Source organism: Diceros bicornis, chromosome 10 (genome assembly GCF_020826845.1).
Source record: "Diceros bicornis minor isolate mBicDic1 chromosome 10, mDicBic1.mat.cur, whole genome shotgun sequence".
NCBI lineage: Eukaryota > Metazoa > Chordata > Mammalia > Perissodactyla > Rhinocerotidae > Diceros > Diceros bicornis.
In genome coordinates this window covers 12,558,238-12,575,337 of record NC_080749.1, presented here as the reverse complement: position 1 = coordinate 12,575,337, position 17,100 = coordinate 12,558,238, and the positions used below count along the sequence as shown (strand labels likewise).

Below are 17,100 nucleotides of genomic sequence, written 5' to 3'. Positions count from 1 at the left end.
TGTTGAAATCTACTGAACATTTAAGGAAGAAATCATAACAATTCTACATGAACTCTCTCAGAAAATAAAAGAGGAGGCAGCACTTCCCAACTCATTTTATGAGACTAGTATTACCCCAATACCCAAACCAGAAAAAAATATTACAAGAAAAGAAACTATAGACTAACGCCCCTCTTGAATATATACTCAAAAATCCTTAACAAAGTATAAGCAAATCATACTCAACAATTTATAAAAAGGATAGTATGTCATGGCCAAGTAGGGTTTATCTCAGGAAAAACGTTGGTTTATCATTCAAAAGCCAGTATAGTTCCCCATATTAAAAAATAAAATTGTTGGGGGCCGGCCTGGTGGCACAAGCGGTTAAGTGCGCGCGCGCTCCACTGTGGCGGCCTGAGGTTCGCCAGTTCGGATCCCGGGCATGTGGATGCACTGCTTGTTAAGCCATGCTGTGGCGGCGTCCCATGTAAAGTAGAGGAAGATGGGCATGGATGTTAGCCCAGGGCCAATCTTCCTGAGCAAAAAGAGGAGGATTGGCATTGGATGTTAGCTCAGGGCTGGTCCTTCTCACAAAAAAATAAAATTGTCTCAATTTGTATGGAAAAGGCATTTCACAGAATTCAACACCCGTTCATGATAAAAGCTCACAGCAGACTAGGAATAGAATGGAACTTCTTCAGGCTGATAAAGAGGATCTCTGAAAAAAAACTACAGCTAACATCATGAAAGACATTCACTGAAGTAGCTAAAATTAAAAACTGACTATGTTGGCAGTGATGGAGCTCCTGCAATGCACATTGCTGGTAAGAATATAAAATGTTAAAAGCACTTTAGAAAAGAGTTTGGCAATGTATTAAAGATACACTTACCATATGACCTAGGAGCTCCACTTAGTTACTTACCCAAGAGAAATGAAAACGTAGCTTCACACGGATATTAGTACACGAATGTTCTTAGCAGCTTTATTTGTAATAGCTAAAAACTAGAAACAACCCATGTCCATCAACAGGTAAACAGATAAACAAACTGTGGCATATCCATACAGAGGAATGCTACTCAGCACATAAAAAGAAATGAATTACTGATACATGCAACACCATGGGTGAATCTCAAAAACATCACGCTACTCTAAAGAGGTAGACACAAAAGATAGGTATTGTGATTCCATTTATATGAAACTATAGAAAGTACAGATCATTGTTTGCCATGTGTAAGGATTTTTGATGGGATTGCATTGGCAGCCTTGAGGGAACATTTTGGGAGTAGTGGAAATGTTACATATGTTGATTATAGTGTTGGTTATGCACCTGTATATATTTTTCAAAATTCATTGAACTGTACATTAAAAATGTGTGCATTTTACTGTATGTAAATGATACCTCAGTGAAGTTGAAGAAGAAACTAACTGACCTCTTCAGAAAAATTTTTTAGAATTCACTCCTAAAATATTCGTTTCAGGGAAAAATAAAAGGCCAAATATACAACTTAATATCTTCTTTTTATCGTGCAAATTTGAAAAATTCTGACATTGAATCTTCTGGAATTCTGTTTATATTGACTAACACAACATGGTGTCTAAAATAATTGAGAGCTGTCTAGTAAAGCATGTGAATTTGTATAGTGATATATGCAAGTGAAAGCCTGGATTATTAATTTGGGTATGGGATAGGATTGTGCTAGGTACAGTACTGATATTTCCTAGATGAGGTATGTTTACCTCTTTTTGGAACTGAAGCAAACTATTTCTATTTTTACTGGAAAGAATGTTAATTTCATGTTACTTTAGTATTCTCAACAAAGATTTAATGTTTTTTTATGATTTCATTTTCTTAGGTTACAAGAGAAGGTAGCTTATTAAGTCATAAAAATGCCAAAGTTCAGGATGCTGCCACGAACAGGTACAGTTCTGGGTAGACTGAATTAAATTGATGTTCTTTTCCTCTTAACTTTTTTTGGAGTCTTTTTTCCTCTTCCCCAGTCTATCCCCACATGGTTTCAGGATATATGTTTGAAAGATAGCTTGAATTCACTCTGCTGTCCATTACATTGCTGCTTAGCACCTAGTTTTAGATTATTTGAAGATGCTCCTAATCAGTCTCTTGACATTCTCATACTTTTTCAACTGATTCAAACTACAGAGGAAAAACAACCTTTAAAGATATTTTTAATCTTACAAGATACTTGGTGAGGAATGTATATTCTTTCTCTTAGGTATGATAGTTAACTGTAGTGCCATCCTGTCATCACAGTGGCCTTGTTCTTATAAACTTTCTTACTGTGGGCTTTCACATTATTCAAGCAAATTTCTTTGCTATCCTTTCCAAGTCTCTTCTGCCTCTCTTTTCTTTAATGAGTATTATGCCATTTATTTGTCTTGTTAGACTTTTATTCTCTGCACTATGCCAGTTTACTTTGTTCATCACTGTGTATCCAATGTTCTGTGCTTAGTTGGTGCTAAACATTGTTGAATCAGTGAATGCTGTTTCTTTTCCTATTATTCAAAATTTAGTGAAGAGTTTTCTGATTGATCATATTCAGTTCCAGATACTGTAATCAACATAGCAGTTAAGCGTATAGCATGCTTTGTATATCAGACTTTACAGTTAATACTCAACAAACATACTAATTGGTGATCAGGCTAAAACTGGAATTACAACTTAACCTTTTAATTAATTCCAATAAATAAATTGGCCCACTATATTTTAAATTCTGATGTTATTATTTGAGCCTTTTCGAATAACCTCATCAAAAATTTTTTTTGCCAAGAGGAAGATAGTGGGGATAGGACTGCCCAGTTTCGTTGAACTCTTGAAGCTGGAAAGAGCCTAGAATATAAGCCAGCATACTTCCAGATTTATTTTTCTAAAGGCCATTGATATTTTGAGTAATCTGTTTCCCCCCCAGAATTTGAAGTGCATCTGTTAAAATATGCTAAATTATTATAAAACTTGGGTCTGTTTCTGGCCCTTTTTCTTTTCTGTTAATCTGTTTTTTCCCCATGTCATACCACACTTTATTTTTATTATTGTACCCTCTTTTTAAAAATGAAATATTTTAGGCATAGCAAAAACTATGGCAATTACATAATGCGTATCTGTGTACCAAATATCAAGCTTTGTCACATCTTCACATTTTGCTATAGTAGATTTAGACCATTTTTCTTTTATCTTTTTTTACTGAGTTGTAATTTACATACCATAAAATTTACCCTTTAAAAGTATACAATTCAATGCTTTTTAGTACATTGACAAAGTTTTGCAACCTTACCACTATCTAATTCCATAATATTGTCATCACCCCTAAAAGAAACACGAGACCCATTTGCCAGTCTGTCCCCATTCCTCCTTTTCTCCCCAGTACCTGGCAAGCACTATTCTGCTTTCTGTCTCTATTGGATTTGCCTACTCTGGACAGTTCATGTAAATGGAATTATTCAATATGTGGCTTTTTATGTCTGGCTTCTTTCATTTAATGTAATGTTTTTAAGGTTCATCCATATTGTAGCATGTATTGGTACTTCACCCCTCTTTATGGCTGAATAATATTCCATTGTACAGACATACCATCTTTCGTTTGTCCATTTATCAATTGATGGACATTTGTGTTGTTTCCACTTTTTGGCTATTATGAATAAAGCTGCTATGAACATTCACATACAAGAATTTTTGTAGGCATGCTTTCACTTCTCTTTAATATATACCCAGGACGGGTATTGCTGGGTCATGCAGTAAGTCTCTGTGTAACTTTTTGAGGAACTGCCAAACTTTTCCAAAACAGCTACATTTTCCATTCCCAGCAGCAATGTATGAGGGTTCCAATTTCTCCATATCCTTACCAATGCTTATTCTTCTCCATTTTTGAAATTATACCCATCCTAGTGAGTAGGAAGTGGTGTCTCATTCTGGTTTTGATTTTCGTTTACCTAATGATGATTAGTCCTAAAGGACTAATGATGTTGAACATCTTTTCTTTTTTAGAGAAATGTTTATTCAGATAATTAATTTTTTTAGTAACAGCTTTATTAAGATATAATTCAAGTACCATACAATTCACCCATTTAAAGTATCCAGTTCAGGGGCCGGCCCCGTGGCGTAGCAGTTAAGTGCGCGCACTCCGCTGCTGGCGGCCTGGGTTCGGAACCCCGGGCACGCACCGCTGCACCGCTTGTCAGGCCATGCTGTGGCGGCATCCCACGTAAAGTGGAGGAAGATGGGCACAGATGTTAGCTCAAGGCCAGTCTTCCTCGGCAAAAAGAGGAGGATTGGCATGGATGTTAGCTCAGGGCTGGTCTTCTCACGAAAATAAATAAATAAGTAAATAGAGAGAGAGAGAGACAGATGGAGAGAGAGAGACAGAGAGAGAGAAAAAGAAAAAGAAAGAAAGAAAGAATCCAGGTCAGTGGTTTTTGTTTTGACATATCTGAATTTTAAAAATTATCCATGGTTCCTTCATTTTAACTGCCATTACATGAGTGAACCACAATTTATTAATTCTTTTATTAATGGACAAATGTTTGTTCTGAATTAACATTGTATATGTCCCTCCTTGTACACACATGTTGTGAGGAGTTTTTAGGGTGTGGAATTCCTGGGAGTGGCATTGCTGGGTCATGACACGTGCTGAGCAGAATGGATGCAGAAGCTTTTCCTCAGCTGCTTTCTGTGTTCTACAGCAGCATAAACTACACGGGACTAATGTTTTCTTGAACATTTGAGAGAATTCATTGTAAAACACATTTCACTCCTTTTAATGCTCACTGTTGATTATATTGACTCCTTTTCTCTGAGCTGTTTCTTCTTTCTGAAACACGAAGTTATTTTTTTCCTCTGGTAACTTTTAGGTTTTACTGCTTATTCTTGAGGTTCTATATTTTTATTACTGTATGTCTAAGAATAGGTTTATTTATTATTCTTGTGTGTATTCAAGGTAGTCTTTCAATCTGAAGACCTGTGTCTTTTTTCAGTTCTGGAGCATCATAAGCCATTATCGTTTTGAATATCCGGTATCTGTTAGTTGAAGCATCTTGATCACTTCTCTTTCTCATAACTGTTCCTTCTTCTTTGTCACCTCTTTGCCTCTATTTGCTTCAGTGTTGTGGATGCAACAGTAGTAGCTTCCGGTTCACCAGTCATGTCTGACTTTTCCAATCTGGGATTTTTCTTGTTTTTACCTCAGTCTCGTGGGATTGGACAGGAACTGCTCCTGTTGCTTGTGCACTTTTCAGTGATGTTGCAGAGGACTGGGATTTCTTGCTGGGTGTGTTATCTTGGTGGATGATAGTCTTTTGGCTGTAGATTTTTCCCCTTTCCTCCCTGGTGTTGAAGCCATCTGTAAGACTGCTCGTATTCTTGTTACTCTTATCTGGGGTTAGACACCCGTGTCATTACTGCCAGGCCTACAGGTAACAGACTCTCCGGCATCCTCTCACCTGGCTAGTCCTGTTGTAATATCTGGAGTGCTCTAGAGGTTGCCTCTACTTTCTGCAGCAGAGCTCTCCAGCCTGTGTCCTTAAATGGTGGCTTCTCCTTACAGTTTCCCGATTGTTCTCCCATATCTCAGGTACTCTGTGTAATTTCTGTTCCACTGAGCTTTCCCATTCATGTGTTTAATAACGGCTTTTAAAAATCAATCGTCTATTATTCTATCTTTTTTGTGTATTTGTCTTTCTTTTCTGTCCTTTCAGTGAGATTTAGGAGGGAAGCAAAGTAGTCCACCATTTTGATCCATTTCTGAATGAGTCTGACTTGGATATGAAAACTGTTATGTGATAGATGGGGGAGGGTTTCACGAAGGCATATGAGTGAATGCTGACTGCTGTCGTGCTCCTCACAGATTGTAATTTCTTCTTCTGCTTTGTGAATTTGTTATTCTTTCCTAAGCCCTTTCTTTGAAAATGCTGCTTATGCCTGTTTTAAGGTCCTCCATGATGTGAATTTATCTTTTTCTTCCCAGTGCTGTATTAAATGAGAATAATGTGCCCATCCTTGAAGATTCTCTTGCTTTGATGCATGCCACACCTGCAGAAAATGGTTCTGTTCTAAAGGTAACAATACTTTTACTTTTTAAGTTTTCTCCAAAGGCCGTACTGAGTTGAATCCTATAGTATAACCATGGACATCTGGTGATTTCTGATTGACACCAAAACTTAAACTATGAGAAAAGCATTGAGCCTCAATTTTCGAGGGAGAAGCCTGTTGTCAAATGCCTCACAAGAGTATTTCAGGATTTTTTCTCCAGTTTTTGTGTTATTGTTGGTATTTTTGTTTTGGAGTGGTCTTTGTTTGTGTTTTTGTTTTTTGAATGCTGGCTATGCTTCCCTAGTATCTGAAACAGTCCATGGCACATAGTAGGCACTAAATAAATATTTATTGATTGAAATAAAATTTCTGAAATAACAGCAACCTGTCGGTGTGTTGCAATATAACCAGCTCATTGCAACTCCTGCCTTTCCTGTATGCACTTGCCACACCCTTACCAGTTTAGAAATCATAAAAACCCAGGTCATTGTCCAGTGAATGTTGTAATTTGCAAGTTAAATGAAAAATAATCCTTGCAAGTGAACATTTACCATTTTGCTCTTTTATTGTCTAAGTACATTTATTGTAGAAATTTACCAAATATTTTATAAAAAGAAAACATTAGAAATCACTTGTATTCCCACTACCCAAAGACAATGCATAGTTAATATTTAGGTGTATAATTTTCCAGACTTCTGGGTTTTAAAAAAAAAAAACCCAGCCTAAAATACCTTTGATCAAGAGCTTCCTTTCTGCTGATTAAAATTCTAAAAAGATATATTGGCATGTTTGACTGATCATTGAAAATTGTTAAGTGGAACCTGAGATGTTTTTAGAACAGAGGAGGACATTTAGTTCAAAGATTTATTGCATAAATAATATGTACCAGACAGCATGCTAGGCTTTGAAAATTCAAAAATGAATGAAACAGGTCCTCTTCTTTCAAACTGCTTATACTCCACTGGGAGAGAGAATTTTAGTGCATTGTGGTAGAGATATGCACAAGTTTTGGGGCACTCACCCAGGCTGTCGGGTGGGAGGGAGTGGGATAGGAGGAAGGAGATGTGAGAAGAGAGAGCAGTTTTTTCATGTGTGTCATTAAAATTAAGTTGAATGTTAAAACATTAACAGGAGATTTACCAGGGCTTGAAGGCAAATAGATAGAATTGTATGAGTGAATGGCATTTTCCATTATGTACTACACCGTAGATACTTATTTCTCTTATTTGCAGTTTGGAATTTTATCTTTTATACTTTTAAAATTCTTCCTCCCCCCCCCCCCACTCTGCGGTACAGAACTGCGTCTTCCATAAGGTGCTTCAAATACTAATTAAATAAAAAATATTAACGTTTATGGGGTGAAGTTCAGATTATGCTCTTTTGTAAACAGTGAAGCACTCATAGTCTGGGTAAAGAAGCATTTGGAATTCAGACATCTCCCTTCCTCACTGTCTCCTGTGCCGAACCTTTTACCTCTCTCCTCTAGTCTGAGAGCTAAGAGCCAGGACAGTCTTAACCCTACTTAAGTTTTGTCTCACCAGAAGGAATAGCAATATGAAAATGCACATAACCCTTGAGCTTTTTCAAGTTCTGATTGTAGTCTAGTTTCTCCTCCAAGCAAAAGTGGAATCACTAGTAACCATGATTCCTGAATATCCATGTTTGTTTAAAGGTTAACACCAACCAAGCCTGGGTTAGAATTATAAATTAAGAGGATATGGTAAAAATTTAGTCTGATGATTAATGGGTCATTTAACAACTGTAGATATTTTGTCTTTTGTAGGATGCTACAGATGAATTGGATGCCTTGCTTTTATCTCTAACTGAGAATCTAATTGACCACACAGTCACACCTCAGGTAAATATGCGTTAAAACAGCAAGATGGAAAGGAATTTCTGTTTTGAAAAACGTTCCTGCTAGATTCCAATTTTTGCTTTTTTTTTTTAACAATTTAGTAAAACTTTTCATTTAATAAGAGTTTGTGTTTCAGTAACCACTTAGCATTGCCTTTCTGTACGAAAATTCCACCAGTTTGAATTTGTGTATTGCTATATAGTAACCACATGTTAACATAAGCCTGGTTGTAATTCAGCACCATATTAAATAACATGAGTGGAAATGTGGGGATAAACCAGCTTCTAAAGAGTCGAGACGGGCCAGCCGTGGTGGCCTAGTGGTTAAGTTCAGTACGCCCCGCTTCTGCAGCCCAGGTTCGGTTTCCGGCACGGACTTACACTGCTCTGTTAGCAGCCACGCTGTGCTGGCAGCCCACATACAAAAAAATAGAGAAAGATTGGCACGGATGTTAGCTCAGGGCAAATCTTCCTCAGCAAAAGATTAAAAAAAAAAAATAAAAGGGTTAAGACAATAAGGACATTTACAATAAGGACATTTAATTTTTTAAAAGAATTTATTTTATTTTATTTTTTGTGTGTGTGTGAGGAAGATCGGCCCTAAGCTAACATCTGCCAATCCTCCTCTTTTTTTTTGTTGAGGAAGACTGGCCTTGGGCTAACATCCGTGCCCATCTTCCTCTACTTTATATGGGACGCCGCCACAGCATGGCTCAACAAGCAGTGCGTCATCGGTGCGCGCCCGGGATCCGAACTGGCGAACCTAAAAGAATTTATAGAAAGGTGACAGCATAAGACTAGTTGGCATTGAACATATTGATCATTATTGCACTATGGGAGAGACTGTGTTAAGTACCATGACCATAATACACATAAGAAACAGCTCCTTTCCTCCAGAGACATCCCTTCTAGTTGGGGTGAAAGGTATACAAATAACTCATTTAGTGCCTTATGAACAATGTGACAAGAATTGCTGTAGGAGCTAGATGTCATTTCGCAGGCTTGGAAGTACAGGTGGTTCTTTCTGTGGTGCTGGATGTTTGCTTAGATCATTAGTTCTCAAACTTGGGTGTGTATCAGAATCACCTGGAGGGTGCATTAAAACACAGATTGCTAGGCTCCACCCTCAAAGTTTCCGATTTGATATGTGTGGGGTGGGGCCCGAGAAGTTGCATTTTTTCCCCTAGTGCGTGGTTGTATATCCTGGTTGTTAAGTCCTTCTGGTTCTTCTATGTGAGCCGCCACCACAGCATGGCAACTGACAGATGGGTGGTGTGGTTCCCTGACCGGGAAGCGAACCCCAGCCGCTGAAGCAGTGAGAGTGCCAGACTTTAACTGCTAGGCCATCAGGGCTGGCTCCCAGAAGTTGCATTTCTAACATGTTCCAGGTGATACAGATGTGGTCTGGGAACCACCAGCTTAGATCAGTAAGCAGAGAGACTTTACCGAAGGATAAGAATTAATCACAACTCTGGGAAAGTGAACAGACAGCAAATAAAAGGGATAGTGGCAGTATTGAGCCATAATAATCCTTTATATAGACAAAAGAGGTAACTTCAGGGCCAGCCCCAGGGCTTAGTGGTTAAGTGCGCGTGCTCCGCTACTGGCGGCCCGGGTTCAGATCCCGGGCGCGCACCGATGCACCGCTTCTCCAGCCATGCTGAGGCCGCGTCCCACATACACCAACTAGAAGGATGTGCAACTATGACATACAACTATCTGCTGGGACTTTGGGGGAAAAAAAGGAGGAGGATTGGCAATAGATGTTAGCTCAGAGCCGGTCTTCCTCAGCAAAAACGAGGAGGATTAGCCCGGATGTTAGCTCAGGGCTGATCTTCCTCAAAAAAAAAAAAAAAAAAGAGATAACTTCTTTCAGATTGATGCAAGATAGTCTGAAGCCTGGAGAAGGAATCCCTGGGGCCCAACTCAGAACACTTACTGCATATATATTCTTTATCATAAGTGGATAGGTGATACAGTGATGAAAATCAAATTGATTAAAAAAATTTTTTATATTGCTAATATGTTTTCCCTTCCCTACAAATTTAGAATGCTTTGTTTTAAATAAAAATTTTAGAATATTATGCATTTTAGATTCTGTATATGGGCTATCTATTCTATTAAACTTCAGATTTCTCAGTTATTAGAACTGTAACACTCTTTTAATGTTAGCTTTTTAATTATTTTAATATATGGTAAGGCCAGCCCAGCATCATTATGCGGCTGTTTGCTATTTTTGCTTGTTAATTCTTTCAGATGATTTTTAGAATAACTTTTTCAAGTGCTACCCCCTCCAAAATCCTTTTTTATTTGTAAATACATTAATTTATAAATTTGAGAAAAGAATTGATATGTTTATGATAATTTGTTTCTTTAGCTGAGAATACAATATGTTTTTCTCATTCCTGTATCTCCTATCAAAGTTCTGAGGTTATAGCCCCCCAATATAAGTCTATACTTTCCTTTTTTTGTTATTTTTAGATCCTTTATGCTTTCTGTGCTATTATTAATGAGATCTTCTTTCCCATTATATTTTAAACTGGCTTTAAGAAGGCTGTTGTTATCTGAAAAAATTCAACAAAACTTTTCATATATTAAAACAATAAAGCTGTAAAAAAATTATAGATATTTAAATAAAATTATGCATTTTATTAGGGGAAGGGTTTTTATTATCATATCTTTATGTTTATCTAGGTTATAGTACCATTCTCAAGGAGTGTCTAAATTATGATTATAAAGTTCCATCTTCCTAGAGAGGAACCTGTGGCAGAACCTAAAAGAGCAGAAATATCTATTACTAAGACTAGGAAAAAAGTTCTGGAAAGCACTAAAATGCCTGTCAGTTTGGGAATTGGTAAATATGTAAAATAAATTTGTGACAAGAAGATATCTCTAAGACCAATAGGGTAGTATCCTTTTTTTTTATGTCAAGTGCCCAAATTAAGTTAATCGTACCTCTCAGTCTGTGGCAGACTATCTTCTTAGGTCCATGCAAGGCTTCTCTTTTGTTTGTTTTGCTTTATTTTATTCCCTCTATCCTCCATTCCCCACTTCCATTCCCCTTTTCCTCTCAGGCACCCTTTCTCCTGTATTTGATGTATGTCCTTCCAGGCCACCTTTCGTATGTTTATTTAGATGAACGTCTTCATTCATATCTCTTCAAAGGAACTATGGGCGAGTCTGGGATATACACTCACAAGTAGGATTGCTGGGTTGTGTGCTTATATGAATACTTGATTACACCAGGTGTTGTTCATTGCTCCCAGAGGGGCTCCAGCAGTTTGCAGTCCCACCAGCAACGCATGCGTGTTTCCCACTTCACTCATGTTCTTCCTTAAGCTACCCTTTTTCTGACTGTCCAATATCTTCCATCTTTATGGGTTTGTCTTATTGTTTCAATTTGCATGAGTTAAAAAAGTTATATCTCCTTCATTATTTTAATGTTGATTTAGGTTTCCTTTTTAAGTGAGTCACCTATTCATATCTTTTCCCCATTTTTCTGTTTGGTTTCCTGTCTTTTTCTTGCTGATTTTAGGAGTTTCTTGTGTAGTCTAGATACTAATTCCATGTCAGTCTTACATATTAAAAATATTTTCTCGTAATCTCTGTATTAACACACCTGAGGAATTTTTATCACAGTATCCTTTGTGGTGGGTAGCAAGGAGATTGAGACAACATATGTCTATCGTTAGGGGGATGGGTGAGTAAAATACATTTACATCCTTCATTGAACAGAAACCTTTTATTCTGATATCACACATTCTTCATTTTTTCTCTTTATAGTTTGGGGTTTTAAAAAATCCTTCCTCATCTGCCACCCCATCCCTGGAGGTCACAGAGGTGTTCTTTTCTGTCTTCTTCTATTAGCTGTAATTTTATTTTACCTTTCATTTAGATTGAGATTTAAGCCATTTAGATTTTAACCCATTTGAACAGTTTGAGTTTTTTTGGGAGGATGTCAATTGTGGTTTTGATATGACCCAACTTTGTGTTTATCCATATAAAGAACCAGTTTTCCCAGTATTATCTACTAAATAATCCATCTTTTCCCAGTTGGTTTGTTACTAATCTTTCTGTTCTGTTCGGTTGGGCTCTCTCTTTTTCTATACTCTAGTACTATTGTGTTTTTATTACTCTGGCTTTATAATCTGTTTTAATGTCTAGTATATCCTTACTTATAAATTTTAGCATCAATATGTCAGATTTCCCCAAAAATTCTGCTGGCACTTTAACAGAGTTTATATTAAATTTATAGATTATTTTGAAGAAAACTGACATTTTTGTGCCTTTTACTTTTTGTGAACATGATATATATATCTCTGTTTTCTCATCTTTATTTGAGTCTCTAAATGTTCTCTGTAAGTCTTCTGTATTCTTTGTTAAGTTAAATCCTAAATACTTTATAGTTTTGTGGATTTGGTGAATGGTATTTAATTTTTTACTATTGAATTCATAACTTCATTTTTTGTCTAGCAAACTTGCTGAATTCTTTCATTGAAATCTGCTGATTCTTGGGGCCGGCCTGATGGCGTAGTGGTTAAGTTCGCGCACTCCACTTTGGCGGCCTGAGGTTCACAGGTTCAAATCCCAGGTGCAGACTGATGCACTGCTCATCAAGCCATGCTGTGGCAGTGTCCCACATACAAAATAGAGGAAGATGGGCACAGATGTTAGCTCAGAGCCAATCTTCCTCAAGCAAAAAGAGGAAGATTGGCAACAGATGTTAGCTCAGGGCCAATCTTCCTCACCAAAAAAAAAAAAATCTGCTGATTCTCTTGAATGTTCTGTCAGTTTCTAGGCTGTTTAATATCTGTCTACAATTATTGATTAATCCATTTCTCACCTATTGCTAGATTTATGCGTTGTTGTTTTGTATATTTTGAAGATATTGCTGTGAGATGCATGTATGTTAATGGTAATTACATTTTCTTGAACTCCTTTTAGTACTTTAAAGTGTCCTTGTTTGCCTTTTTTTCTCTCTTAATTTCCGTTTGATTGATGTAAAATTGACACGCTAGCTTTCTTTTAAGTTGGTATTGCCTACTGTATAATTTTCTGTCCTTTCATTTTCAGCTTTTCTGTACCTGTTGGTTTTAAATAGACCTTTTGTGAACAACATTTTGTTAGATCTTGTTTTTTAAATCTTATTGAGAGTCTCTATCCTCTGATTGAGTTTAGTCCATTTATATTTACTGTAGTTATGGTTATTATAGGACTCAGTTCTGCCAAATCATTTTTTTTATTTACTTTTACTATATTTTCTTTTTTTCCTCTCTTTCTCTCTCTATTTCCTATGGTAAAAGTGCATTTTCTTAATTTTAGTCAGAAAGTCATACTTTGTATTTTTATTCTTCTGGTGGTTACCTAACTTATCAAGACCTGGACTTATATTAATTTTTTCTTATCAGAATCTGAGGCCATCAGTGCAAGGACTAGTCTAAGTTTCCATAAAATAGGGAGAGTTCATTGCATTATAATTCTACACATAGAAATGAGATCTAGAAAATTAAACATTAAAAAGAATGTAATAAAGGCCCTAGGAGTGAGGGGCAATATGGGTGTTTTTATTGCTGTTTTCTACATGCATGTGTGATAATTAGCGAGTGACCTGTATGTAAACAGATTTTTTCCTTTGTACTCTCTGTGATATTCATTTGGATTAGTGGCAACACATTGTTTAGGGTGCTGCCAAGAAAGCTATTATTATTTGTAATGAACTGAAATTTTAGAAACTAAGCTGTGCTGGGGTGGGGGAACGTCCTATTAAATGAACTGAAAGCAGCATTCTGAACTGAAAGTAGCAGCATTCTTGGAGTAGTAAATTTTTCAATTAAAGAGATTCTCAAAATTATGATAGTTTCTTAAGTGGTTAAGTATGGCATCTGTGTTGTAGAAAAGGATCTTGGATTTGGAAGTCCATATGAGCTCGAGGGGACCATTAAGAACTGCCCCCCACCCCCCGTGCATTTCATATTAGAAGAAAGCATTACGAGTATAATTGATGTGATTATACAATATGAGTATAAATAAGTCAGTCTTCCCTGAACGTAAATACATATATAAAATTTATTTTAGGTATCTTCAACATCCATGATCATACCCCGGTGGATTGTGCCAGTAAGTTAATGATATTTGCAATTTTTCTTTTGGTTACCCTTTCAGAGGGAGGCCCTACAGGATTACCAGGCTCTTGTTTTTCCTTAAACACATGGGGTCATTATCAAAGCTCTGTTAACTGAACTTAATGGCTTCAAACTAGTGATATAACTTTAGATAAAAATCTAAGGTGAAGGATGGTAAAAAAAAACAAAAAACAAACAAACAAAAAAAACAACCGTGATCATTAAAATCATCTTCCTTAAAAACATAATCATTAGAGAAGATGACTTGGAGCCAGAGTGCTGACTGTTGGGTAGGTATTGTTACCTCTGCTCAGACGTGTTGTGTGTCTCCCTCAGCAGAGCGGTGTCCTTTCTAATGGACTTGCAGGGAATGGACCGTCCTTGGCAGGGAAGGAGGGACATGGTAATAGAGAAGTGATGTCGCTGATCTCTCCCCCAGCACCGTTCTTGGTGGATGCTGTGACCAGGTGAGGAAATGATTTCTCAACTGCAATTCTCAGGCACCTATTAGGAGGAAAAAATAATAAAATTAATTATTCTTAAAGCAGTAATGTCAGTCCTTCTTTAATTGAACTTAATTGAAACTGGATAAATCTTTTCTGTTTATTATTTAGAGTAGGGTTTTTTCTTGTCAGTAGTAATTTGCTACAAAATTATGAAGTATCATGGCATGATATAAGTATCATGGCATGATAAAAAGTCATGACTGTATCATGCCTTTTTTTATGAAGTCTTCGTTAAAGATGTTAACAGGCTTATCTTTAAAAATTTGTGTTTTTAAATTGATTTACGTCTTTTCCTTTCCTGCTTTACTGTTATGTTGTCCATCAACAAGCTGAAGAGGCACAGATAAGGGTGAGGTGGGAGATTCGCAAGGTGAGGGCTCTGAGATGGCTTTTACTGAAACCTGATGCAAACCCATTTCAACATATTGCTTGCCACAAACAGAAACTGGACTCAAAAGAGCTTTTGTTCAGGATGTAGTTCTTCAACTTTTAATTGTTAGGACCAAAACTTTGCATATTTTACAAAAGATTTATAATTGCCTTCTTTCTCACCTCAGATTTTTCCTTGATTATATCTTGTATTTCTCATATTCTCCTAGTGTTAAGAATGTGGGTCAGTTGAAGTAGATGCTTTCCTAATTAGAGAAAAAAATTTCCTAATTAGGGAGGAAAAATTATTAGAGATGATTAACTTGAGAGAAATTTTATAGTTTCGTTTTAAAATTCTTCTCTCATCTCCACAGTCTTTAAAGTAATATAATTGTTCACTCAGCAAACACTTACTACTGAATGTCTATTATGTACCAGGCATTGATTGTATCTGGCACTGAAGATACCAGTGAACAGGAGAGACATGGGACCTGCCTTGGGGAACTCATGTGTAGTTGTCAGATAGTACTTGATACAGATTTAATAGATTATTTTTCTAAACATTTATATGCCTGATAATTGCCACTGTGAAAATAGAGGTTACATGCAGAAGACCAGGTGATAATGCTTTGTAATTGAGTTTGCACAATAAAATGTGAGTTCTTAAGGACTTCCAAATTAAAAATTACAGATGAAAGATGAGCTTTTCTCCACTCTTTCCCAAAGCAAAGTAGTCATAAAGGAATTAAAGAGATAAAAAATGACAAGTAGTACACCTGAAACTAATGTTGTATGTCACTTATACCTCAAAGAAGAAAAAATAGTAAATAAATCAGTGGAACAGACTAGAGTCCAGAAAACAAACCCACACATATGCAGTTACCTAATTTATAAAAAAGTGATCATGCAGTGCGTGGGGAAAGAGAGGTCTTTCAGTAAATCATCTGGACAAGTTAAATATCCATGTGAGAAAAAATTAATCTTGACCCAACATCATATCATACACAGAAATCCATTCTAGATGGATTACAGGTCTAAATGTGAAACATCAAATAATAAAGCTTATAGAAGAAAATATAAGCAAACATCCTTGTAGCTTTGCAATAGGCAAAGATTTTTTAAACAGGTCACAAAAAGCTAGAATAATACAGGAAAAAAATGATAACCTGGATTATATCAAGAACTTCTGTTCATCAAAAGATGCACTTTCAAGAGCCCAAAAAGGAAAGCCACAGAGTGGGTGCCCCCCACCCCCTTCCTGTCTGTCTCTTTCTCTCTAACAAAGGATGCACATCCAGAATATAAAAAGAGCTCTTGTATATCCATAAGAAAAAGCTCAACAGAAAAACTGACAAAAGACTGGAATAGGCAGTTCACAAGAGAATATCCAGATGGCCAGTAAGCGTACAAGACAGTGTGAAACTGGACTAGTCATTGAGAAATATAACTTAAATCACCATGTGATACCACTGCATACCACCAGAATGGCTAAAGTGAAATAGACGTACAGTACCAAGAGTTGGTGAAGATATGGGGCAACTGGAACTCTGTAAATTGGAATAACCATGTTGGAAATAGGTTGGCAATATCTGCTAAAGTTAAACATACACAGTGACTAAATGATTCTATTCTTATGTACATACCCAGTAGAAATACAAATATATGTCCATCAAAAGATGTGTACATGAGTTTTTATAGCAGCTGTATTCATAATAGTCCAAGCTGGAAGCATTCCAAAAGCTTATTAGTAGTCTAGATAAGTACTAGACTAGAGCAGTGAAAATTAATGAACTACAACTGCAAGATACCAATACAGGGGAATTGCATAAACATAATTATATTAGTTATCTATTGCTGTGTAACAGATTTCCACAAATTTAGCAGCTTAAAACAATACACATTTATAATTTCATTTCCTGTGGGTCAGGAGTCTGGACACTGACTTTGCTGGGTTCTCTGCTTCAGAGTCTCTCTCAAGGCTACAGTCAGGGTGATGGCTACGTTCTCATCTGAAGGCTCAACTGGAGAAGGATCTCTAGTTGTAGTTGTTGGCAGAATTCAGTTCCTGAAGGGCTGTTAGACTGAGGGCCTCAGTTTTTAGCTGGCTGTTGGTCAGAGGCTACCTCTCTAGTCCTTGCCATGTAGGCCTCTCCGCCATAATTGCTTATTTCATCAAAGCTAGGAAACCAAGAAGGCAGTAGAGAGTCTGCTATCAAGCCAGAAACCATAATC

The 17,100-nt window shown here is 36.8% G+C and overlaps 1 protein-coding gene across 5 annotated transcripts in view; it reads left to right on the top strand.

Annotated features, from left to right (window-relative positions):
• EPB41L5 (erythrocyte membrane protein band 4.1 like 5) overlaps positions 1-17,100 on the top strand; it is a 122,684-nt gene that overhangs the window by 96,547 nt on the left and 9,037 nt on the right. For 2 of the 5 annotated variants that reach the window (XM_058548811.1, XM_058548807.1), the window contains 5 exons: positions 1,834-1,898; positions 5,953-6,043; positions 7,801-7,875; positions 13,947-13,988; positions 14,330-14,460. In XM_058548811.1, the coding sequence (XP_058404794.1) occupies positions 1,834-1,898; positions 5,953-6,043; positions 7,801-7,875; positions 13,947-13,988; positions 14,330-14,460 (404 nt within the window). Of the gene's footprint in view, positions 1-1,833; positions 1,899-5,952; positions 6,044-7,800; positions 7,876-13,946; positions 13,989-14,329; positions 14,461-14,828; positions 14,870-17,100 lie in introns of all 5 variants that reach the window. The other 3 variants (XM_058548809.1, XM_058548808.1, XM_058548812.1) reach the window with 3 other exon arrangements.